At 45.1% G+C, this 27,268-nt stretch overlaps 1 protein-coding gene across 1 annotated transcript in view; it reads left to right on the plus strand.

Moving 5' to 3' along the window:
- Positions 1-27,268, plus strand: part of EEA1 (early endosome antigen 1) — a 641,400-nt gene that overhangs the window by 374,516 nt on the left and 239,616 nt on the right. Inside the window, exons 20-21 of the mRNA XM_086919279.1 lie at positions 16,721-16,822; positions 22,189-22,383. Of these exons, the coding sequence (XP_086775405.1) occupies positions 16,721-16,822; positions 22,189-22,383 (297 nt within the window). The remainder of the gene's footprint in view (positions 1-16,720; positions 16,823-22,188; positions 22,384-27,268) is intronic.

Consider the following 27,268-nt stretch of genomic DNA (forward strand, 5'->3'; position numbering starts at 1 on the left):
AGGTTATGATGTTACCTAGGCCTATATTGGTGTACCTATATGGAATATGACTATGGAAGCCTTTTCAACCTTACTCTCTGTGATACAGTCTTAGTTAGCAAATCATAACATGGGTTTCTTATTTTTTTTTGTTATCCCTTTTCTTAATGGTCCGTGTTTGTTCACCCTTTTTTACTCTTTTGTAAAAAAAAAAATCCCAATTTGTTAGTGTTCTTGGGTAGATTTGTGAATCTGTTGCAACGCTAAGCATGGACCCCCATATAATTTCACGATGAATTCCCGAATTCCCAAGGGAGTTCGAAAAACCATTTAACATCGTACTTTTAATACTTTACATCTACATTGCAATTTATAAGATAGTACTGAGAGGGTATGTAAGTGGGTGTGTGTGTCTGAGTGGGTGCATTAGTGTCTGAGTGAGTGTGTGAATACATATACTTTTAATTATTTCTGCAGAACTCGCAAATCTGCTTCAGTGGTACATGGAGGGGTCATTGATTGGCGCGATGGATTTGCAAATTCCTGCATGTGGAAAAAAAAAATGATCACATTTTGTTGCCAGTAAAGGGTGTCATAAATTTATTTGCATCCCCTCGGGACTGTGTCCCATTACATAAAATAGCGTCCTCAACTTTCTACACAGGTTGCGGCCAGCCAATAACTGCAGTGCTGTTGGAACTTGGGTTAGCAAACTATTGTGATGGATTCGCAAAGTGTTCGCATCTCTAGATATTCAAATTTGTTTTTCCTTAATAATATCTCAAACTATGGAATGGATTGACACCAAATAACAAAAACTGCTTTTTCTGGACCAAGAGCTACCTTTCTGCCGAATTCGGTGTAATTCCGTCTAGTGGTTTGGGGTCCCCATGGGAACTAAGATGGGAATTGCACTTTTATAGCCCATCCCCTTTTTCGAAGCCCCTGCTTGACGAATCACCCAGAAACTTTCCATGCACAATAAGACACAGCATCCCTGCGCGCCGGGGGCGGAGCAACATCATGCGACTCCACCCAGGCGTCTATCGCGTACGTGACGCCAGCGAGGTCACATAAGCCCCACCCTGGCGTGCCTATGTCAGTTTTTTCCTTTTCCGCTTGCAACGCGGATCCGGTCTTTGCTATGGGCCTGTTTTGCACCCTTTTTTCTTCATCATTCTCTTCTTTTGGTAGAACGGTGTGCGAATGCCTTCTGGCTTCAAGATTTGCACGTCTTGTGGGCTACTAATGTCGGCGACGGACCCTCACCTCATTTGTATGTGGTGTTTAGGGGAGGATCAAGGCAACACTGATTGTTAGGCGTGCCAACAGTTGAAGCCAAAGTCGCGGCGGGAGCGCCGGATGAAACTGCTCTCGCCACGTCTCTCCAGGTCGGCTTTCTCCCCTTGATCAGCCTCAGTGGATGGCTTCAGATACGGCTGTGGTCGTCGTCCTCGCCCTTCTCCGAGGTCCCAAGAGCGTCACTCCCCGGTGGTTAAGTGTAACAGTTTATCCCTGGGGTCTGGTGTTCGGCCTGCCGGGGGCGTCCGCTCTCCGCGGGTGATGTGGCCCCACGTGTTATCCGAGCCACCGTTTCCGGGTGATGGAGCTTTGAGAGTCCAGATGGAGACATACGAGGCTGCTTTGCAGGCCTCGCTGGCGTCTCCTCCTTCCCCTTCTGGGGCATCAGCGGATCCCTTGGCTTGGGCGGTGCCCTCCGCGGCCCCGCCAGCGGCACCGGCGCAGACTGGTTCGGAGCCTGGCTTGGAGGATGTGGTGCTGTTGGAGTGCGGCCCCTCGGGGATCCCCTCCTTCAGACCATGGCGCCTCTGCCTCACAGCAAACCCGTCCCGCTTGGCTTTTGGGACGGCTGCCTTAGTTTACAGCCGTTGCCCACAGAGGAGCTGCTTTCTCCACCTCAGAGCCCTACAGAGGCTGGTGCAGCCTTCGCTCAAACGGTGTCCACGACTGTGGGCATTCTGCGCATGGGTGACCTGATTGCTCAATTTTGGGCGGAACAGCTCTTGGAGGTTCTTCACCAGGGCTCTGGTGGGAGGGAGATCTTGCTTCCCTTTGAGGGTTCGCTCCTTTCTGGGGGCTTTGAGGCATCCCACCTCAAGGGAGCCGGTGCCTCAACACCTTTTGCACCTGTACCTTCCGGCGCCGTGTGACCCAGCATGTCTTTCCCTCCACCCCGCTGCCGCCAGTCTCCTTTTGCGGACTGCTTTTCCCTCCCTGCCACCACTGTTGACTCCGCCTTCCCAGGAGGCCCACTGGCTGGACTCTTGGGGGCGCAACATGTTCGCCTCAACCAGCACTGCTCTACGGGCCCTTAACACCATGTGTGTATTGGCTAGGGCCTCCTACTGTTTGTGGGACTCGGCTGAGTCTCTGGGATCTGCAGCTTCCCAAGAGACTGTTCAGGTGGACTTACGACATCAAGCGTTGGATGGACGGGAGCTAGCAGCGTTTATTCTCTACTCCAGACACCTTGGAGGTGCTGGGCCGGGCCATGGCTTCCTCAGTCGCCCTACGTCGCCATGCTTGGCTTCGGGACAGGGTGTTCCCTGAAAATATTCGGGAACGGCTCATTGATTGTCCGTTTGATGGCAGCCTGTTGTTCCATGCCCCGGCAAACTCCGCCATCCAAAGGTTCCTGGCAGGGCTCCGTCCTTCACTGCCCGCCCTTCCTCCCTGTTCTGCAAGGACTCCTGGGCTGGTCATCGATACTCTCCTCCCGATGGGGGGCTGTGTCTCCTGTGAGTGCCTTCTTTTGCTCTTGACGGTGGCTCTGTCTTGTTGCTGTTCATTCCTCCTCTTTGGTTCTTTGGAAGATGAGTTTACGGTGCTCCTGGGCCCGCTGCTCTAGCTGCTCCAGGCTGCTCCAGTCTGGGGATGTTTGCCTTCAATCTCTGCCTCCCCTCCCTTCCCTGCGTCTTGCTGCTAAGGGGCCTGGTCCCTTTGCTAACCTGAGTTGGGATCCTCTGGTCATGCCTCACCCTGGTTCCTTGGGGGGGTGGTTGCCCTCTATGCTGGGGTGGCTTGGAGGTTGGTTGTTCCTGACTGTTTGGGACTGGCTCCCCTTCCTTGTTTCGGGATGAGGGTTGTAGGCCTGCTGCATTTGTCATGACTTTTTACGCAGGTTCCTTGTCTCCGGAGTATAAAGGGGGAGGCTGTCTATGTACTGTCAGGGTAGCTGCTCAGGGCTCTGCTCTGTTCTTCCTTCTGCCCCTGGACACTGCAGTGTTGCACTGTTCCTTATGGTGTATTTCTCTTTTTTTATACTCTTTTGCACACTGTTCCCATGCTCCCACAGTTTTTTGTCTGGTGGCTCCGCGTTGTGGTGTGGAAAATTTCTCCAAAGGAAACTGACGTAGGCGCGCCGGGGTGGGGCTTATGTAACCTCGTTGACATCACGGAAGGGGACGACGCCTGGGCAGAGTCGCGTGATGTTGCCCGGCACCCGGCGCGCAGGGATGATGTGGCAAAAAGTTTACTGGTAGGTAATATATTTTGCCTACTGGTGGTTGCCAGTGGGTAGTTCTAGTTAGGACAGAGTTTCTATCGAAAAGGAAATTTTCAGGTTCCTATATCTTTGGCGCTGCCTGATGAATCTCCATGAAACGTTCCAAAAATATTTGCCCAGTACTTCAGGAGCTGTTGGGAAAGTTTCGGGGTGTTTTGTCAAGTGGAGGGCAAGAAAAAAGGGCAACCCAAAATGTGTTTTCCCCATGTTAATTCCCATAGTACCTTTGAGCAAACCAACAGCCCGAACCGCTGGATGGAATTAAAACCGATTTGGTGGGAAGCTAAATGTTATTACGCAGATCATGATTTTTGGTGTAAATCCGTTCAGTAGTTTGGGCGATATAAACTGGAACAAAAAGGGTATATCTGGGGATGTGGATTACTTGCTGATCCACCTGTGGGTAATCTGCAGATTTGTGCACACTAGTGGACTCCTGACTGGCTGGCCGCACCTTGACAAAAAAGGTGTGGACACCTTTTTGTTTGTCAGGAAAACAGTCCCCTGGCTTGAAAATTTGTTAGCAAACTGAATGAAGGTGTCGGGTGAGAGGTTTCCTGACCCCTTGTACATTTTATAAAAGAGGGCTGAGCATGTGTCCTGGAGTCCGAAATTTTAAAAAACTTTTTTTTTATGGTCACTTGCGAGAATCTGGGAGCACAGCCCCCATACAACTCCACTGAGGATCTGAAGGGTTAGCATGACTGAAAATAAAATGACTACATACATATATTTTTACACTCACTCACTCCCATTCAGATACCTATACAGATACTGTTGCATCCAGTTACATCACCATACAGTCACTTTCACACCCACTGTTATACCCATGTAGACAGTGGCACAGCCATTCACATAGCCATAGTGTTACACCCATTCATATACCCATAGACGCTGACACCTATTTACATACGCATAGACACTGTCATACCCATTCACAAACACATGCAGACACTTCTATCCATTCACAAACCTGTAAAGAGAGCGTCACATGATTTTTACCACAATTTACAGCTATTTACCACTTTTTCCCCCTTGTAGTGTGGAAAACATATAATGTATGAGGGCTGGTACAGGGCCTGCCAATGGTCTAGGCCTTGCGGACAACCTTGCTCCTCATTTAAAAAACATTGAAATTCACTAAAAAATCTAAGGTTACAGAAATGTTATACTTGGGGAATAGAATAAAGAAAAGTTTGAAATTCACACAAAAAAAACCAAAGATTACAGGGACATTATAGGTAGGAAATACAATAATAAAAAAAACATAAAAAGTCACTGAAAAAAAGCAAAGGTTACAGGGACATTCTAGTTAGGCTGATATTTCACTCATACAAAACCAGAGAAATTCAGCAGTTCTAATTAGCTAAGCGAACTATAATGTATGCCCCTTCAATTCACTGCTTATGACCTCACATATTACATCCCTCATGACCTAGTCAGTGACATCACTTATGATATAATCCACAGAAACACTCATACACCCCCACACACACCATACAACATATCATACATGCACACCCACACAATCACTGACATACCCTTTCGCTCACCCATAAAAAACCCACCAACCCACCCACTCACTCATGTATATATTCTCTCACATACCACTCACTCATCTATACATCACTTACACACTAATTCACACATGCTGGTGCTCCCACAGCCACTTACCTTAGTATATATGTTTAACACACATTCACTTAGTCACTGGATGATGTCATCAGTTATGTCACTGACCATGTCATGAGTGGTGTAATATGTGAGGTCATAAGCAGTGCATTGCGGCAGCGTATGTTATAGTTAGGTCAGCTAACTAGAATGTATGAATGTATCTGGTTTTGTATGAATGTCAGCCTAACTATAAGGTCCCTATAATGTTTCATTCTTGTGTGAATTTCTAAGTTTTTAAAATTCTATTTCCGAACTATACCCTTTATTTTAGTTTTTTTGAGTGAGTGTGTGCTTGTGTATGTATATGTATATATGTATGTATGTATATATATATATATATATATATATATTTATATTTATAATCTCCGCTGTCGTGAAACAGAGGGACCAGCACTCTCGTTAGTTTAATCCCATGTAAGGATTTATTGTGTACAAAATCAAAACAGACGTGTTTCAGCTGTAGCTTTCGTCAGTGTCGGCTAGTGTCTTGGAGGCGGAATTTGATATTTACAAAAACCATCAAAATTAACAAAGGACTGTACAAATTCATTCTCGAGCGCCATATTGGAATGTGCAAATGGTGTCATTGCAGTAAATTTTTCGCCATTTCAAGTTAATACTCCAGTGTATAATCCGTAATACTGTGATTTTGTATTTACATGATCATAATGTTATCTCATCCTACTACACATGATTCCAATATTTACACTTTGATCAACATTTACATTAAACCGAATGTAACTCAAATTATTAATCCCTGGATGGGCAAGCATAAATTCACACAGTGAGATAACTTCTCTCAATCAATACCATGTGTGTTAAAATGAATTCATTTGATATATTCATGCTCATTTCTCACTGTTCATTTCATTACAATTCGCTAATCTAGATTATTTTATTGTAGTTCCTCTCTATTCCATTAATGTGCCAAAAGTCAGTCCTCCTATTTTCTAACCCAGACATATAAAGTTGCAGTTCAAAAAATATGTATACATTATAAGTGAGTTATCAGTTCTTCTCCAGCGTTCAACCCATTTGGTGACTTGGTCTGGAGTTCGATAATGTATCTCGACTCCAGACGTCATAGTTTTTTCTCCCTATCTCCTCCCCTGATGTCATTTGGTATACAGTCTAGGCAGAAAAACTGCAGGAGAGTTCTGTTGCTATTATGGTGGCTAGCAAAATGGTGGGCTACAGGGTAGTTCTCATCCCTATTGGCAATTGCTCGTTGGTGTTCCAGTATTCGCAGTTTAACTGCGTTAACCGTACTGCCCACGTCGCGATACTGCTGTAGTACATGTCATGAATTTGGAGATCTTGGTGCAGGATCTGATACCAGGGATTTGGTATGTTAAAACTCTTTTGCTGGTACTGCATGATTTGCATTTCCCACATGGAGCCAGGGAGGCTCTGCAGACCCGAGACTGGTGGTGGTTTGGTAAGGTGACTTTGCACCAAGTGGTCTTTTAAGGACCTTGATTTTCGAAATGTTATTTTAGGGTAATCTGGGAGTTCCTTTCCTATTATACTGTCAGTTTGTAGGATTTTTCAATTCTTGCACAGTATTCTTAATTTACTGGCTGTTGACGAGTATATGTGTGTGTGTGTACATCCTATTGAATTTGTAAATCACCCAGTTACAAGTGAAAAACCAAAGGTGTCATAGGCATTAATAATAACATGTTTGCTCCATTGCAGACAAATGAAGGAACTTCCACAGATGATTATCAAGAGAATTGGAAATTAAGCTCACTAGAGCTACACCAAAGAAAGACTCTATTTGGGTGCCCAATGGATATAATTGTGAAAAATATAACCAGGGTGTTATTTATTTTTGTCTTTATTTAAAAATCAATATGTTGAGTGATAGAGACTTAAGGATGAATAGCCCACTTGGGCAAGACTGTTCTTATTAATGCCTTTGACACCTTTGGTTTTTCACTTGTAACTGGGTGATTTACAAATTCAATAGGATGTACAATATAAGGTTGTTGTGATTTTGAAAGTTCAACAAAAAGCATGGAAGTAAAAACGAAAGTATTTTTACTATGTTTATGAAATTGACGAAATTGGACCCTGTACCTTTAAAAAAGTGAATTGCACTTTATTTGATTACCCGTGACAGTGAGGTTAACTGCGAAACGCGTCGGGTTTGCCCGTATGCCTAAATAAACACCGTTTGAAAATTGTGGCCCCGGCACCAGTGAATTATTTCTGAACAACTGGGTCCTGAGTTGGAGTATTGGGGATCGGCATCCCTGCCGTGTTGCCCGCCGTGAAAGTGGCTTGGCTTTGCCGAAAAACCTACGTTGTGATATATATATATATATATATATATGTATCTATATGTATGTATGTGTGTATGTTTAATTGAGTTGCAACAGAATAATACGACTGCTTTCTATCGGACATGAAAGTGGTTTCTCTATTAACCCACTTTTTTACACCTGTTCATCCTTTTTAGGTCTTGCGCCTAGCGGGAAACACTGCACAGCAAGAGTCTTTTTCTCCGGGTTTTCAAAAAGGACCTGGAAATTCCACACGCTTGTGCGTGTTAATTTCCTATGGTCCATTTTGATTGGGCTTTGCGTGCGTGTTGTTTTTTAACAGAACACGCAATAGGCCATAGGCGGTCGCGTAGCTCCGCCTATGGCCTATTGGTGTCTGTTACGTGCACCAAAGCCCATATGTTTTCAATTATCGTGCCCAGAAACGGGCGCGATAATTGAAAACATATGCTAAGCAGTGGCGTGCGCACACCACTCTCTGGCTTTTTTTTTTTTTTACAATAGCGATCGCTTTCACTGCTGCGTGTTTTTGTAGCGTGCACTTAGTAGGGATGGTCGAGGCTGGTATATCTGCGTGCAGTGGCAGTGCTTATCTCCGAACCCTGACCTATCGTGAGCCGTCTGTGTTCAACCCCTCCTCCACAGAAATGTCCCTGCAGGAGTCGAGCCGGACCAGTGTGTCTCCTCTTTATTCTGAGATTTCGAAAAACAATTGCAATGCAATAGGTCTCGTATTCAGTGCCAATTCAACCTTTGTATTTTTGTATAGTAGTCTCTTTAGAATAGATACATTCCGCATAGGTCAACTGAGGTTTCCCTTTGAGCAGAGTTGTGTAACTTGGCACTTATCACATTTTTTAATCTGTTATAAACTTTAAATGACCAACCCCGAAATCTCGAAATGTTCCACTCAGCCCGATCTTGAACTTGGTAGTTTTAACAGATGAGGGAAGCACCTTCTGGCGGCAGACCCAGGGGCTTTTGCGCGCAGCGTGGTCGTCTAAGGGGAGTTTGAATCCAGGCTGACGCCCTGTCCAGTCCTCGCAGGCCCCCGCCCAAGATCTCTAAGAGGGAGGCCACTGAGGTCCCGGGCTGTCTCTCCCTCGAGTCCTTGGCAGGCCCGCGTCCAAGAGCTCTCTCAGCCCTTGAGGTCCCGGGCTGTCTTACCCTGCAGTTCTCAGCGTGCCGGCGCCCAAGCGCTCTCTCGAGCCCCTGAGGTCCCGCGCTGTCTCACTCTGCAGTTCCCAGCATGCTGGCCGCCAAGAGCTCTCTCAGGGCCCCTGAGGTCCCGGGCTGTCTCACCATACTCGGCAGGCCCGCGTTTAAGAGCTCTCTTGGGCCCGAAGGTCCTGGCTCTTTCACCCTGCAGTTCTCAGCAGGCCGGCACCCAAGAGCTCTCTCAGGGCCCGTGAGAGGCCGGGCTGTCGAAGCCTGAAGTTCTCAGCAGGCCGGCGCCCAGGAGCTCTCTCAGGGCCGCTAGTGCTTTGTGCATGTTTACGTGATCTTGGAGATGTAGAAAGCATTTCTCTAATGGGGAATGTAACAAGGCTGCTTGCTTATGACCCGTGCTCACGTTCACGATCACTAGCGGCTGCTCTGATTTATAAAGCGCCAAGAGCCTGCGCGGGCCTCAGATCCTTTGACGTCCATGGGCAGCGGCCGCAAAGGCCCGGCTCCAGCCGTGGCGAGTGCGGATGCGAGTGATGAACGATCCCGCCACAGAGCTGCCCGTTCACTCTCGCTTCTGTTCAGTTTGAAGAGATTGCCTGTCTGCAAATTGTTACTGAACACAGAAAGGCCTGAAGCTGTCAAAAATAATATGCCAAAGCTGCCAAGGAGAGGTGCTTGCTGGGGAAGTGTGGAATGTGTCTTCATGGGAGGGACTTCATTCTGAGATTTCGAAATTCTCTGCAAATTCCTTCGTGTGAAGAACGACATTTCATTTAAAACGCTCCCTGGGGAGTATTTGCATTCCTGTCTTAGTAAAGTGCTCAGCGACTTAATGATTGGGTCTCTATTGCATCCCTCTTCGCCACCCTGATGCATGCCCCACAGCGCCTCTTACAGACCAGAATCTCAGAAGATAGTTGTATTTTTAGGAGGCAGTATCGATTAGGCGGGAATCTGCTGGAATACATACATACATACAAGCGATGTAATCGCACTGCCCATTCTGTTGTCTTTCTTTTTTTAAATGACTGCCCTCGTAGAAACAATAGCGGAATTGTTTGCTTGTTAACGTTTGAAATCTTTTAGGCATGGCTTTGTTTTGATTTTGTTTCGGTACAGAAGCTGAGCTTGCCCTCTATCACGAATGAAGTGCCACACTCTGTCTGATACTTTGGATTCTTTTTTGCACCTGCCTGTTTCATAACACCTTTCTACAACGACTAAAATTAAATTGAACATAACAAGTGACAATGGTCATTTGAGCACATAGAAATATGACAGTCTTGCGTCCAAGCTATACTATGAAGTTAAACAATAATTTGTACCAAAAGGAAAAAGCAATACTCAATAGCTAATATACCAGGAGCCGCTCGTCAAGGAGTGTGATCCTGTGTTGCCTGCTGCCCGTTTGGAGCCCCGCTGGACTTTGGGATCTGTGAGGGGGAGAGTTGCTGCCAAAGGAGATCGGGACTGCGAGGTCCGGCAGGCTGTGCGTGATCCATCGAGCACACCTGCCGCCTCTTCCCGTGTCTCCGCCCTGTGTGCCTCTTAACTCCTCGCGGCCCCCGCTACGCGGGTGCCGCTTGTCAAGGAGTGTGATCCTGTGTTGCCTGCTGCCCGTTTGGAGCCCCGCTGGACTTTGGGATCTGTGAGGGGGAGAGTTGCTGCCAAAGGAGATCGGGACTGCGAGGTCCGGCAGGCTGTGCGTGATCCATCGAGCACACCTGCCGCCTCTTCCCGTGTCTCCGCCCTCCGCCCTGTGTGCCTCTTAACTCCTCGCGGCCCCCGTTACGCGGGTGCCGCTCGTCAAGGAGTGTGATCCTGTGTTGCCTGCTGCCCGTTTGGAGCCCCGCTGGACTTTGGGATCTGTGAGGGGGAGAGTTGCTGCCAAAGGAGATCGGAACTGCGAGGTCCGGCAGGCTGTGCGTGATCCATCGAGCACACCTGCCGCTTCTTCCCGTGACTCCGCCCTCTCATTGTACAGAGCGTATTTGATCTGGCGTAATTACGCGGTAGCGGGACGCGTGTGCGGGACATATCCCGGGACAAAGCCCGGACTAAGGGCGGACCCTCTGAGACCCTCCGAGAACCGAGGAGACCGGACTGGGCATACCTTCTTGTTTACAGGTACTGTCTGTTCTTCTATTTAATCTTCGTATCACCATCGTCATTTGCTATACCAACCAATCCCTGTTATTTACACATGGCAACTGTTAATGTTGAGCAGCATGTGCAGGACAAACGGGGTTTGCTGCCCAATGGGACTTTGGACAGTTATTTCTCCAAATCATCGCCTGATATTGCTAGGGAGATTGTGCTGGCGGAGCGGCGGGCAGACCGCCGACGCTCAGTGGAAAGTATGAAGAATGGGTCCGCTTTACCATCTTTATCTCCCGTGGTTGGACCCCCTGCCAATGCTACTGGGATATTAGTCAACGAGTCGATCCCTTCATTAGATAGTATACTCCCGGATGTACATACGGCTGTTCATTCATCTGAAACCGCATCTAGAGCGGATACGGTTGACCTGTCCGTAACATCTACTGGAAGTAGCTTATCGACACTAAAGGGAGACGCTTTGTCACAATTGCATGCAGCCCGCATTAAGGCAAAAAAATTACCACCTACGGGGAAAACTTATGGTCCCCCGCCGAACAAAAAACGACGGAAAAGGAGGGATCCGTTGCAACCCAAATTGAGCTGTTCTGACTTTGGCAAAAAATTGTCCACAACTGCCAAGAATCCCTGTGTTGTTCAGTCCGACTCTGAGGGGATCCATATCATTTCCGCAACCCCAGCCCGACTGAATACATCTGTAGATAAAGAGGACAATATGGATACTAGTGCGAGAGACGATGTTCACATTGAGAACAAGGGTCCTGTGTCCCTACTTGATATTGAGAATCTGATTAGATCATACTCTGCATCTATTTTGGAGAGGTTAATGGAGGTGGAGTGTAGATTGTCAAAAATTGAGAATGCATTGCCCAAAAAAGATCTTGTAGGCCATAAAGGTGTTAACAACGCAGACAGTCAGGCATTTAATTGTGCACCACAAGTTTTGTTATCTACTGTTCGATCTCCGCCTCCTACTTCCCCTTATGTTGTTCCTACCCCCTCCTCAATTCTTTCTGCACCAAAACCCCTGGGGAATACAGTATCAGCTATTGTTCATCACCATGTTGCCTCTAGACCATCTCAAGCAAAAACTGGTGATCAACTGCTGGGTACTGTTGCTAGCAACACCTGTGTTAATACATCCAAAAGTACTGGCAATACAACTAATTTAGCTTTGACAGACTTAACAAAGGAGGTGAGGGAAACTAAACGCACCTGGGGGAAACCAAAAAGGGTTCCGTTGCCTGAACTTCTACCGGAGGCATTACCCTATGTGGTAGTCCTAACAGGTGTGCCGGCCCTTGAACAAAATAAGAGGGAGGGTTTTTTCCAACTAAAAAACAAGATAACGCACTGGTTGAGAACACATAGGCCTATTGCAAATTATATCAACGGGGAAATAGTCCATGTTCGACGCCTCGAATGGTTGGGGGGCAGAACAAAAGACATCGAAGGTGACGTAGTGGTTGTCAATTTCAGGGATCCAAATGCTGTCCACTATATATTGAACTGGCAGATGGGCAGCTCTAATACCACTATAATCCCGAGACCTTTAACGTATTTTTATCCAAGGCCAGTGGTGTTTCCATCTCAGTTTCCCCTTTTACAGGGTTCAAGCCAAACTCAGCCACTTAATTATTCAATTGTACAGAATGTTGGGAGCAGTCAATATGCTCAGCACCCCCCGATCTATCAGAGTATGAGAAATATGTATTGTGCCCCTTGCCCTGTAACAGTCCCAGACCCCTTGGGATGGAACTTTGTCCCAGTTAGACATCAAAACTTTCATAACTTTCAGGACAGAAGGATGGATCATCTGAAACCCTTCACACCACTTGAAACGTCAAATCGTTTTGATGTCTTCAGTGGCCTTGATAGTTGCGATTGAAGTTTTCTGAGTGGGGGGGATGAGGGAAGAGACACAAGGAACCACACTGATATGGGAGTTGTAACTGAGTGTAACCTATTGCCAACTGTTGTATCTCGACCTCTGGGGAAAAAATGTAATATGCAACGACAACATTCCTGAAGAACAGGTAGAACCAACCCGTACTTTAAGACACTCACCTTCTGAGGGAATATCTTCGGGAATCCAACAAGTGACATATATCGGTGATGAGATGCCAAGGGTTAATACTGTTATGTCTTCTGTATTGGGGACTTCGGTTAAGCTTGTCAGTTGGAATGTAGCTGGGGTTGCCAGCAATTTGAGGGATCCTGACTGGGCTGCATTTATGGAATCCTTTGATTTTTGCTTACTTCAGGAAACATGGGCAGTTGACACTCCCCATAGGGTGGGCTACAAGACTTTTGGTATTGGAGCAATCCCATCTAGGAGTGGTAGGCCGTCTGGGGGTCTCCTGATCTGGGCAAAAATCAATCTAAGGGTTGACATCGAGGTGATAGACACAAATTCCGTAGATATCCTAGCACTAAAAATAATAACCTCCAATGGGAATAAATTATTCCTAATAAATATCTATAATAGGCCAGCCCCGTCATCAAAGGAATCCCCGACTGTTCTTAAGTTGGATTGCTTTCTGAGAGGGTTGGATCTTGGGGAGGATCTCGTCATCTTGGCTGGGGATCTGAATTGTAACTATGAACCTGTGTTGGGCATAAGCGAGATTTTTGAGGAGGAAGATCAGGCAAATAAAATCCCCCTCCTCAGGAGCAACAAATCGGTGAAATGTTCCATTCTGGCTCTCCAACTGATCAAATTATGTACAGAGCATCACCTTAGGGCCTGTAACGGTCGGTTACCGTCTGACACCTTAAAAAAACCAACCTTTAGTAGGAATACATATAGGAGCAACTTGGATTTTGCGATAGTTTCTATCCCTCTTTGGTCGTATCTCATAGATCTTGAAATAATGGAGAGGGCAGAAAGTGATCACTTTCCATTAAATTTGTCACTAAACGCTGCATTATTTAGCGATCCTTCTTCACCACTCTCCTTGGAGGAGGGTGTTGGGGATGGTAATGATATTCATATCAGTAACAACAGGAGATCGCTAAAATGGCCATTTATTTTGGATCATGGTGATATCTTGAGCGAAATATACTCACTTTTCGCTGGGACTTTTCCTACATATCTGAGTCTAACTCCCGAGGAGGAAGCAAAAACCCCTTTTTTGACCACACATCAGGAGTTTTTCCAAAAATTAAAATTACTGGTAACTAAAATGCCTAAAAAACCCCAGCAGAAAACTCAGAATCTGTCTCACAGTAAGCCTTGGTATGACAGATCCTGTAGAGAGTCCAAGAGGGAACTGTTAATTGCTATTAAATCCAAGTCGCAATTGGATGTTAAAAAAGCTAGAAGTAACTATAAAACTGCCCATAGGACATCGAAAATTGCGTGGGAGGAAGAAAAGTGGGCGGAATTACTGATAGCTGCAAGATCACACGACACTGTAGTTTTCTGGAAGTTGATAGCAAATGGGAATAAGGTAGGAAGGGTGGTCAAAGACACTTTCCTAGACGAGCAAACCTGGGTAAACCATTTTACCAATTTGTATAGGAAATATGACGACCCTTATACAGCATCCACTGCAGCAAGTCCCGAAATTCCAGTAGATCCGCTTGTTTTTACCTTGGGGGAAACTGAGTTGGCCATAAGCCAAGTAAAAACTGGGAAAGCCCCAGGTTTGGATAAAATCCCCGGGGATCTTTACAAGCATGACTTGAAAACATGGGCACCATATATCAATTACCTATGCAACAAACTATCTCACAGCTTAGAATTTCCTGAAAGCTGGAAAGGAGCTGAAATTGTTTTAATATATAAAAAAGGAGACAGGAAGGATCCCTGTAATTATCGCCCAATAAGCTTAATGGACATCCTTCAGAAAATTTACTCACGCCATATTTTAGTACGAGTGAGTAACTGGTTGGATGAAAATTCATTTTTGACTAAATTTCAAGCCGGGTTCAGAACTAAAGTCAGCACTATAGATCAGTGCTTTAGATTCTGCTGCCTCTATTGGAAGTACGTAAAGATAAAGAAGGCCCACTTATATGTTGCCTTTGTTGATTTAAGGGCAGCATTCGATCTGGTCCCACGTGATCTTCTGTGGAAGACGCTGAGTGCAGCGGGTATGCCAAACAATATAGTAGCCCAAATTATAAAATTACATGATGGGAACTTTGCGAGAATTAGATGGGGACAAAATGGCGAATTATCACGGAAAATCCCAATTGAACGTGGAGTTCGCCAAGGATGTGTTTTGGCCCCCACGCTCTTTTCTATTTTCGTGAACGATATTCCCTCATACTTAGAAAGATGCAAAAATTATGCACCTAAATTGAATGGCGAAAGAGTAGCAGCTCTATTGTTTGCTGACGATACTATTCTGATATCCCAAACAAAAAATGGCTTGCAGACTTTACTGAATACTTTTAATGATTACTGTAGTCAAAAGGGGCTAGAGATTAACATAAAGAAAACGAAATACATGGCCCTTAATCCAACCAAACCTGACAAGGGTTGCCTAACCTTAAAAGGGACAAAGTTGGAATCAGTGTCTCACTTTTCTTATTTAGGGGTGACGCTAGATTGCAACTTTACCTGGAAAGCACAATTGGAAAAAAGCAAATTGTTATTTGCTCAGAACGTTAAACCAATACTCCGAGAGCAAAGCTTAAGCACCAGTAAAGCGGTGCGTCCAGTTATGGAACTTTTTAAATTTAAGGTTCAATCATCAGTGCTATATGGCGCTGAATTGTGGGGGCCAGGGTCCAAGGAGACCTTTAGTATCCACTTTATGCGAAGCTTGGTAAGGGTTCCGAGAGGAACCCCATTAGTACCTCTGCAATTGGACCTCGATTTTAAAAGAACAGATCATCAAGTTCTTATTAGACCGCTTATGCTCTGGGTAAGATTGTGGCACGTTTCTGAGCTTCAAGCTTACAGAGAAGGGCTGATAGAGATCATGGCCTTGGATAGTAACAAAATAATCCCTTGGCTTACACATGTTAGGACTTGGCTTAACCTCATAGGCCTGAAACATTTTTGGGTGCATCCCGAGCTGTTACCATCTAATCCCAAACTAGTCCTGAAAAAAGCTTTTTGGTCCTATGTAGCAAATATGACTGCAAACATCAGTACTAGTGGCTCATTAGTCTCAAAATTCTTAAGTTTTAAGGACGAACCCTTATATGAGTCCTTTATGGACGAAATAGAGCCCCCACTTGCCAAAACACTATTTCTAAAGTTTAGATATGGAAATCTTTTATTAAAATCAACTTTGGCTCGCTGGGCAAGGAACCGTGATCCATCGGCCGAGGTATTGGACGAAGCTTGCTGACTTTGTGAAAACAACCAAATAGAGAATGAGCAGCACATTCTTTTCTTCTGTCCTATCTACGCCCATGAAAGAAAAAGATGGATTAAACCGATATGCCTTCTATTAGGCTTGAGGTCCTGCCATCAGGCTCTGAGAATTTTGACTACTAACACTTCACAACAGATAATATTCAGTGTCAGTAGATTTCTACTTTCTATTTGCTACCGTAGGAAAAAAATGGGCCATCAGCTGTGAATCGAATTTTTTATAATTTTGGTCTTGATTTATGGAACTGAATTTGTTCATATTAGCACTAATAGCACTACACAATTGAATTTGCTTATAGAACTACTGAGGTGTCCTCCAGTCTCATATGATTTTTATTGTCATGCTCCAAGTATTTACCAATATGTGTTGCACAGTTATATAGAATGTATTTTATTCTTTTAGTGATTGTCATTTATTTCTACTAAATTGTAATGTTTAAACGTTCTTTTATGGCGTAATGCCGAAATAAAGATTTGAAAATGAAATGAAAGGAGCCTTTTAAATTGAAGTTTGGAAAAATACAGCTTTTGTGCAAGCTAGTAGTTCACATTTATCTCCCTTAATAAGAAACTGATTTCTCACATCATTGAATCTTTGTGCTAAATGTTTAATACCTTTCTCTTATATAGGAAAAAGCCCATTCCGAAACTCTCCATAAGTTGAAGCAACAAACTGATGCTGCAGCTAAAGAAGTAAAGGATCTGAAAAGTGTTTTGGAGAAGAAGGAGAAGGTAATCTGTGATAACATTGTCGATGATACTATTTTGCATGTCTCCGGTGACAAAACAAATAGCTTGTAGACACAGGTAAACTATTGATTCAAAATACTCACTATTATGAGCCTAGTCACTTTGTTTTTTTATGGTTAAAAGATGCATTTAGTGTATGTTGCCATCATTGAATCAGACAAACCTAGAACCATAGAGTTGAAAGAGGCTCGGTGATACCTTGTATATGAATTGATGCAGGAAAGTAAGCATCATGAGATGAAAAATATTAAGCACTCTCTTATATAAGCAACAGAGTTCAAAGAGATATAAAGGGCATACACACACACACATATATATATATATATATATATATATATATATATATATATATATATATATATATATATATATATATATATCGAACCTTGTTACACGGAACAACAGGTGTCCAAATGCTTAGCCACAAATCACAAAAACCTAGTCCAAAAGGCAATCATTTTTATAAATCTATGGGCATACTTGGATTTGTCAAAAGATCATTCCAATCACACTCCTAAAAGTAGAAGTAGGTGTCGTGCTCAAGATACTTGCCAAAAAAGTAATAAAAGTAGCCACTCTCTGATAAGTCTAACACTAGACAACACAGTACAAACATTCACTAGAAAGACGACATTTGAAAAAATGTGTGAATAGCTAGAGGACACCTCACGGGCGCACCACCAATGGGGCTCCTGGTTGGTACTCACCAGGTTAGCCCTGTTCTCATCATCGGTGTCAACTAGCTTAACGCAAACGTGTCCAACTCCCAAAAGTAAAGAGACAGTGAATGGTGCAGTGTACACAAACTTATATGTGACAAGGACTAACAACGTTCAACATATAACGCAACAAATACTGTGCAAACAAGAAACAAGAACCTTTTTATTTGCATCCTCTTGTCTGCCACAGTAAACATCCGGTGTTGAGAGGACGCCGTTCGTGCCTTCTCCACAGATAATAATATAAGGGAGGACTAGACCATACTTACCGATTGGAAGTGGGTCTTTGACTTGTAAAGACGTGATCATAAATGGTATGATAGTAAAAGCCGAAAGCCAGCACGCTCAACACAGTATTGCTGGCAGTGGCTTTTTATAAACATTTGCCCTGAAGAAATTGCCTGAATCTCTACCATGGCAATGAAACATGTCGGCAGCGAGCTGAAAGCGAATCGATAGGTAGTATTCGCTTCTCTCCTTTTTAAGTATATATGTTTACTGTGGCAGACAAGAGGATACAAATAAAAAGGTTCTTGTTTCTTGTTTGCACTGTGAATGTTTGTACTGTGTTGTCTAGTGTTAGACTTATCAGAGAGTGGCTACTTTTATTACTTTTTTGGCAAGTATCTTGAGCACGACACCTACTTCTACATTTAGGAGTGTGATTGGAATGATCTTTTGACAAATCCAAGTATGCCCATAGATTTATAAAAATTATTGCCTTTTGGACTAGGTTTTTGTGATTTGTGATTGAATGAGTGGAGGGCTACCTAGTCCTTAAAAATCCCTCTTAACTCCCAGTATTTGAACAGTCCAAATGCTTAGCAACAAAGAGCCGACCCAAAAGGTGCTGGTGAACGGTGTTTATTTTCTGAAAGCCAGCGCTGCCGCCATGACGCGTTTCGCCTCCAGGGAGGCTTGATCACATGACAAACAGCGTGTATCGAACTGGACTTTTAAAGTGACAGTGCAATGAATGTGTCATAGAAATGAAGGAAATACTTCATAAACGTAATTGCTGCATATATATACACTGGAATGATAAATTCTGCCCAAGTGGGCTACCTTGATTCAAGAATAAGCAATTCACATTGTTCTAGCCAATTATGTACATGAATCAATATGTACAGGTTAAAAACATGGAAAAATGCATAACTTGATCAATAGAAAAACACAGTTATATATGTGCACATGATAAATGAATTCATCTATGTACATACTGAGGTGTTAAAAATCAAGCATTCCAATATGTATAAAAGAGTATAATATTTGCAATTAATGCAAAATAAAAAATATCAGGTAGCAGCAAAATGATGACACAAAAAGTATGCATTCAAAATTGAGCCCAAGTGGGCAGGTCACGATAATTGTCATAGGCAGATAAAGTGCATAAAGTGAAGTGCAAAAATTTAGTAAAGTGCAAAATATTAAGCATAGATGATTCCAAAGATAAAATCAGAAACAATGATGTACTGAAGTTAAAAGAGAAAAATTCATCATATGTACAACAGGAAACAATATACAGGGAACAATGGATTCAGTATTAAAATATCCGGACAGGCATAGAAATAATACTAGAGGCAAGTATAAAGATCTTCCCTGTCATTGAGACCGTTAGGGTGTTTGGTGTTTAACTCCAGAATATATCGAGTTTCCAGGAGCCGGAGCTTAGCCTCACGGTCACCTCCTCTCCTTGATGCCACAACACAGTCAATTAAAAAGAAGAGAAGTGAATCAGGGACGCCTAGGTGTTTGTCCTGGAAATGCCTGGCAACAGGATAGTTCTGATCATGTCCAGAAATAGCCCTTATGTGTTGGAGGATGCGCTTGTATGCTTCATATATATATATCGTTCACCTCCTTCAAAAGAACGAGTAGCAACCCCAAGGCAGGTATGAAGAAGCACTTTATTGTTCGCATGACCAATGGCGAATGCATTTCCCCATGTCTGCCTTCTTCAGCGCCCCTCCTCAAAGATGCTTCACAGCAGAGACCTGCCTTTAACGCTGTAGAGCCCACCATGCTCCGCCCCCTGTTGTAGATTGGCCATCTTTTGTAGTCCACGTTATGAAGACTGCATGTCCCACAATGCTTCGTGTTGTTGATTGTAGGAACTAATGATGTGCCTAGGGGTGACAAATCCAGAGTGGGTGTAACAGGCAGGTGCGGGTGTGAAAGCGTCCTGGGAGGAAGGCACGTGAACAGTCCAGTGCCCCCTCAATTCCACCTTGATACCGCCGCAACCCTTTAGCCAGACGTGTTCCACGGGGGAGCACAGGAATCCCGGTTACCCTAACAAGGAAGTGGAATCACCTCCTTACCGCAGTCTTTATCCAGCTCCGGGGTGGGTAGCGAACAATGTTGCCAACGCAACGAATCCAAAGAAAGCTCCCCAGAGCCTGCCAGAATGTTCGCACCACTTGACACGGCGGGGGAACGCTGATATGCGCACTGGCATAGCGCATCAAATTGTATCCTTCACCTCCTTCAAAAGAACGAGTAGCAACCCCAAGGTAGGTATGAAGAAGCACTTTATTGTTCACATGACCACTGGCGAATGCATTTCGGCGTGTCTGCCTTCTTCAGCGCCCCTCCTCAAAGATGCTTCACAGCTGCGATGTGTAGAGACCTGCCTTTAACGCTGTAGAGCCCACCATGCTCCGCCCCCTGTTGTAGATTGGCCATCTTTTGTAGTCCATGTTATGAAGACTGCATGTCCCACAATGCTTCGTGTTGTTGATTGTAGGAACTAATGATGTGCCTAGGGGTGACACATCCAGAGTAGGTGTAACAGGCAGGTGCGGGTGTGAAAGCGTCCTGGGAGGAAGGCACGTGAACAGTCCAGTGCCCCCTCAATTCCACCTTGATACCGCCGCAACCCTTTAGCCAGATGTGTTCCACAGGGGCAGCACAGGAATCCCGGTTACCCTAACAAGGAAGTGGAATCACCTCCTTACCGCAGTCTTTATCCAGCTCCGGGGTGGGTAGCGAACAATGTTGCCAACGCAACGAATCCAAAGAAAGCTCCGCAGAGCCTGCCAGAATGTTCGCACCACTTGACACGGCGGGGGAACGCTGATATGCGCACTGGCATAGCGCATCAAATTGTATCCTTCACCTCCTTCAAAAGAACGAGTAGCAACCCCAAGGTAGGTATGAAGAAGCACTTTATTGTTCACATGACCAATGGCGAATGCATTTCGGCGTGTCTGCCTTCTTCAGCGCCCCTCCTCAAAGATGCTTCACAGCTGGGATGTGTAGAGACCTGCCTTTAACGCTATATATATATATATATATATATATACACACACACACAATTTCTTATGAACTAGGTGAGTTGTGGTAATGGGTAGTTTATGACTTAATGGTAGTGAACCTCAGTGTTTAGTGGGCTAATGCTATGCATTTTGGGTTGTTTGAAAAGGTATCTTTGAATGTCTTGTTATGGATGTTCATATGTACAACAACATGTGGAGTCCAATAGCCCAATGCTTCTTTATATCAGATTTTTTGTCTTACTGTGTTCTTTATGGGGCCACAATAAGTGTTAAGTACAGTTTACGTAGCAAGCCGTAAGAGATCCCTTATTGCAGCTTTTTCTTTGAGGGCCATCCTCATCATTATTTTTTTAGTTTCTATAAAATTAACATTCATGCTAAGTGTCCCACTTTTTGTGTTTTTCTCATTGACCACTTACTACATTTTGTGTCATTTACTCAAGACAAAGATAATTTCAGTATGACAATACCTTGTTGTCTGGATCACTTCTTCATTTTACTTCTTTTCTACTGGAGATGGTGAATCTTTTTTCCTATTTTGGGGGTTTTATTTCTGGATTAGGAGGAAACATGAAGGCGGTAGATTGCTCTTTTGGCAGCTGCCATGTTTATTGATTTTGCTGTTTTAAAGTAATAATGCTTCTTGGGTACAGTGACAGATCATGAAGTTAAAAAGCAGTGTTTGGCTTGATTTATGTAAAAGAAAATGCATTTGTCGGAAGAATTTCCTTCACCATTCTTCTTGGACTGTGAGGCATATTTTGACTTATTTCCCATTATGCAGCAAACTGGAGGCTCTTCAATGTTGCTCAGGGCTCTTTTTAGTTCTTATTCTACTTCTGTATATTACACAAGAACATTAGAAGCTTGGTCAAAAAGAGGTGACTCTAATATTGTGTTATTTTCACAGCAATGCAGTCAGCCTGATGTCAGCAGATCAACAAAGTAGTCACTTGGGGGATTCGTTAAGTGAGACTAAGAGCAGGTCTGGCGTAGACTAACATTTGTGAATTATGGACAGAAGCATTTAACAGCAGAAAATGTATGTTAAGTAACATTAAAGATTGTTATTGTTGCTGCTAATGTAAGTTAGACATTAATATGCAAATAAAAACAATGTTGAGATTAGCGTAAACCTGTTATAAGTATATATGTGAAGCGTGTATTGCATACAATATACTGTTGATTCACATACTTGGATCATTCATCTCAGTGTGGCTAACTGGAAGGCATATATTTCAACAATTGGAGCATTGGCTCTCCTTCCCTAAAGCTTTACTGCAATTAAGCAAAATTTGCAAGAATCCTTTTCAGTGCAATAAATATTTTTTTGTTCTTATTTTTAATGTAGGACTCAAAGCAGTTGAATTCAGAGATAAATTCAATGAGTGGCCAGATAGCGAAGTTGCAAGTATCATTGGAAGAACAAGTGAAGAACGAACACGCACTACAAACAAAACTGAAGCAGTTAACGGAATCATCTGATCATGAAAGAAAGCAGCATGAAACAGTACTCAAAGAGATAAAAAATAATCTTTCACAGAAGGTAGTAGTTTAAACTATACTTTGTATTGTTTTTAAGGTGTGTAAATGTATAGTTGCATGTCACACATGCATGTAAATACAAAAATATAGTGGTTGGCTTAGCATGAAAAACACAGATTGTGCCATCAAGGGTTCTTTCCTTGAATAAGTACCAGAATAATGAAGAATTTCCTAGCTAACTTAACGGAAAGTTTCAATTCTGTTAAGGACTCGAAGGCGAGGATTATGCCTTCTTTCTTCATTTTAATGAACAGCAGCGAAGATACAAGAAGACTACATTTCCCATGAAACAATGGGAAAAAATGTAGTCAAACAAAACACATGGTAACAACCAATCACAGAACATGTATCTAATGTCCAATCAGGGCTCAGGCAGCCCACCATTGTCCATCAACAGTGTCCCCTCTTCCTCTTTCAGAGCGCGTAGGCAGCTTCTCCTCGCTCTTCAGGAATCCTGTTTGTTGGAGTCTGAGCCTGAGGACAAGGAACACAAATTGCCAGAGGAGCACTGAACAGCCATCACATGCAAATCCAACAGTGCAGAATAAGCCAAAATCTCAACAATTTAATGAATCATATTACTTACTGTCATACGGGGAGGGATTTCCTCCAGGAGAGAAAGGGCGGGATAATCCTCGCCTCCGAGTCCTAATAGAATTGAAACTTTCCATTACATTAGCTAGGAAATTTTTCATTCTATGTCAGGACTGGAGGCGAGGATTATGCTTGTTTAAAGCTAGCCCACAACCAAATGAGCCATGTTCAAGATTGGTTTAAAATAAAACCTCTTGAACGTGGAATCTGAGGACCAGTCTGCTGCGTTGATATCCTCCAAACGCGCCCCTGGACTGAAAGCCTTCGAGGCCATGGCTCCTCTCGGGGAGTGAGCCCCAAACTGGTTCAGGCTAATGCCAGCTTCCTGCATCACCTAACGAACCCATCTAGCAATGATGGGTGAGGAAACCGCCTTAAAGGGTTTCCGAAGCGAAATGAGGAGTTGCCTTTCTCCAGAAGGACGGAACTCCTCCGTCATTTCCTCATAAGCTTTGAGGCAACAAACCACACAAAGCTTTGGGTAATCCGGGAACTCATGATAGGAAATAGATCTAGTATGGCACTTTGTGCGCCGAAGCAAAGGAAAACGCAACCCCATCTGGAGTAAAAATTCTGTTAGAAATGTCTAAAGCCCGAACGTCTGACACTCTTCTACAAGAAATGAGGCACAGAAGCATGGCCAATTTCGCTGACAACTCTTTCTTGGAGAGGTACCTATTCTGTTGCCAGGACAGAAATAAGTTAAGAACTTGATTAACATCCCATAGAGCGGAGTAGTGCGGCTCTGGAGGAAGGGAGGTGTATGGCCCGCAACAGGCGACAAACCAGGGGATGCTCGCCCACAGGGAAGTCATCCGCAGGGACGTGGCCAGGAGACACCGCGACGGAAGGTATTAACTGACCGATAAGCTAGGCCGTCAGAGGTCAGCTGAGCCAACAAATTCACAATGTGGACCACTTCTGCGACCAAGGGATCGAGATCCCATCGCATACACCAATGGGTCCATCTGTTCCATGCGGATCTGTACCTTTTGACCGTACTATCCGCCCATGCCTTGGAGATAAAGGACTCAGCTTCTTGCGAAAGGCCAGAGGCTTCCCATCTGCTCCTGAAATCCGCCACGCCATGAGTCTGAGTTGCTGACCACCAGCGGATGAAGAGCCCGGTCCGGACTCACCAGGAGAGTTGGAAACTGGGGGAGTAGGATTGGAAAATCCCAAGAAAGTTCCAGAGGAACCGGAAACCACACTTGGGACCTCCACAACGGGGTGATCACCACCAGATCTGCTGCTTGCCTGCGAACTTGCGCAGTCACCCTTGTAATCTTTGCAAAGGGCAGGAACGCATAGCCCTGCTCCGCAATCCAATCCTGGTGGAACACGTCTGTGGCAACAGCCTGGATGCAAACAGGTCAGCTGAAAACAGGCCCCAAAGGCCACTCAGACTCTTGAAGATGGATGGATCTAGACGCCAGAGACTGGAATCCCGAAAATGGTGAGACTGGAAATTGGCTTCCAGATTGTCCCTGCCCAGGAGATACTCCGCTGTGACGGAGATTTGGTTCTCGAGGCAATACTGCCAGAAGCTTGCCGCCAGATCCGACAGGGCCTTTGACTTCGTGCCCCCCAGATGATTCACGTAGTGGACTGCAGAGGAGATGTCCATTTTTAGAAGCACACATGACTGCACCGAGTCTTTCGTCCAACAACGTACTGCAAAGGATCCCGCCAGAAGCTCCAAACAGTTTGTGTAATTTCTGTTCGTCGGGTGACCACAACCCTCCTTTAGAGAGATCTCCGCATCTGGCACCCCAACCAAGCCGGCTGGCATCCGACTCTATCACAATGTCCGGAGGGGAACCGAAGATTGCTCTTCTGTTCCAAGCTTCCATGTGGTCCAACCACCACTGAATCTCGGACCTCGCCTCGATGGACAAACAAATCTTGTGAGAATAAGGATACCCCTTGCGCAGGAAGAACCCTTTGAGCCGTTGTAGGGCCCTGTAGTGGAGCGTGCCTGGGAAGATGGCCTGGATTGAAGAGGACAAAAGGCCTACCACCCGAGCAAGCTGGTGAAGGGAGATCTGCTGTCTGGTGAGAACCCGATGCAGTTTGTGACGAATTTTGGCCACTTTCCTGCCCGGAAGGCTTAGTGTGGAGACCGTGGAGTCTGGCGAATCCCAAGAATGTAATGCTCTGGACGGGTTGCAACAGGGATTTATTTTCGTTGATTACAAACCCCAGGTCTTGAAGGAGTGATACTGCCATCTGCAGATGCTAAGACAGGCGCTCGGGACAAGTCGCCATCAAGAGTAGGTCATTGATGCATGCTATCATCCGAACCTCCTGGACTGTAGGAACTCCACCACAGGCTTGAGAACCTTGGTGAAATACCAAAGGGCCGAAGTCAGGCTGAATGGAAGAGACGTGAATTTGTAAGTGTGCTGACCCCAGTGGAATTGGAGAAAACGCCGATGTGGTGGGAAAATTGGCACCACCAAATACGCATCTTTGAGGTCCAACCGAACCACCCAGTCCGATGGCCGGAGGACGTCCCTGAGGAGATGGATTCCTTCCATCTTGAAATGGCGGTAAACCAGCCGTTGATAGAAATCGCTCAAATTGATCACTGGTCTTTTGCCCCCATCGGTCTTGTCGACCAGGAATATATTGCTCAAAAAACCCCGGGAATGTTTGGTAGTGAGGGCGATAGCGCCCTTCCTGAGCAGAGACGAGACCTCACCGTCCACTAGGTGGGCGTCCTGGTCCGAAAACTGGATAGGACGATTGCACCGGGGACCCCTCTAATTCTGTGAAAACCCCTCACCGTTTGCAGAACCCATGCATCTCGTGTGATGGTCAATCAAGTCTGAAAATACCGAGCTAATCGCCCCCGTAAGTCTTGAGGGAAAGAAGGGAGAACTCTCACCTGGGCTAGAGGCTGCAGCTCCTCCACAATATCCTCTCCCTTTACCCCTCCTTCCTCTTGTGGGGTAGAAGTTGCCGAACCTGGATTGGTCCTGGTACTGGTGTGAGCCTCTTTGGTTGTTGTGGCGTTGCTGCCGACAGGCCGAGCGGCCCCTACATCGGGGAACCTGTGTCTGGGGCAGGGGAAACCTTAGCCGGAACCACTGAAGGACTAGCGATAAAGGCCTGCCTAAGGTGATCGAAAGCGTCCCCATCCACTCCGCCTCGCGGGACCGTTTAGGTGGTGGGGGGCTAAGAGGGTCCTGGGCAGAGTTAGGCGGAACCTGGGGGAGAAATTGCGGTATCCACCGCCTCATAGAAAGCATCCCCCCACGGCATGTCCGCAAGGGGGTCCTCCTCCACTTAATAGTCACCCTCATAGTAGTTCATAATGACTCTCGGGCAAGCGTTGTGCCAAGAAAAGGAAGTGACTAACACTGGCCTCGCAAGGTAAGGCTTTAACAGGCTGGGTGACAGCCTAAATATATATATGTACGCTGATAAACCGCAGAATTATACAGGGTTCTAAGCCCAGGTACAGCGCTAGTCAAAAAATCAAGCAAACCCCTTGCACAGGGTAAATAGGTCTGGGTAATGTCCCTCACAGTGCCCTCTTGATATACAAGATCTTACAGGTGTAATTCAGGTAAGATACAGCTCTGCCTTCAACAGAAAGTCGTGGGCCAAAGCAAGAGCGTGGGCACCGGCAAAACAGCAATCTAACTGCTCCCAGCTGCCGTTATACACCCCTTGAGGCATCTCCCTTAGACCCGGTTCTTACAGTAGCGCGGGCGCAAAGTTTGAAAACTCCACAAGAGTTCCAACGGCGCCGCGCTACACTGCCTGCCACGCCCTCTGGCAGCGGGAGGCCAAGAACCACACCAGCGAAGAGCCGCGTAGGGACGGGAGACCGTACCCGCAGCTATAAACTTCACAGGGCATCCCACACACTGTGACAGATAATCTGCAACAAAAACCTTTCCGACAGACAAAACCACACGCGCTGAGATCAAAGCGCACAAAGCTGCCAGAGAACAAGCGACATTACCGATCCGGCATGAAGCAGCGCCCGACCTAGAACAAAGCGCTAATTAGCACAGACAGCAATACAAACATGAGGAAACCCAGCGTGAAGCAGCTCTTACTCTAGGAAAGCATAATTAACACAACCAACAGTGAAAACTACGGCTCGAAGCCACACCTGTTAAATAAACATAATTGAATCACCAAGCACTAGACAGAAAACACTGAAGAGTACTTAACTTGCTGCGTAGCAGCGAAGAAAAAGGAAGATGGGACACTGTTGATGGAGTATGGTGGGCTGCCTGAGCCCTGATTGGACATTGGATATATGTTCTGTGATT

This window comes from Lissotriton vulgaris, chromosome 1_1 (assembly GCF_964263255.1).
Source record: "Lissotriton vulgaris chromosome 1_1, aLisVul1.2, whole genome shotgun sequence".
Taxonomy (NCBI): domain Eukaryota; kingdom Metazoa; phylum Chordata; class Amphibia; order Caudata; family Salamandridae; genus Lissotriton; species Lissotriton vulgaris.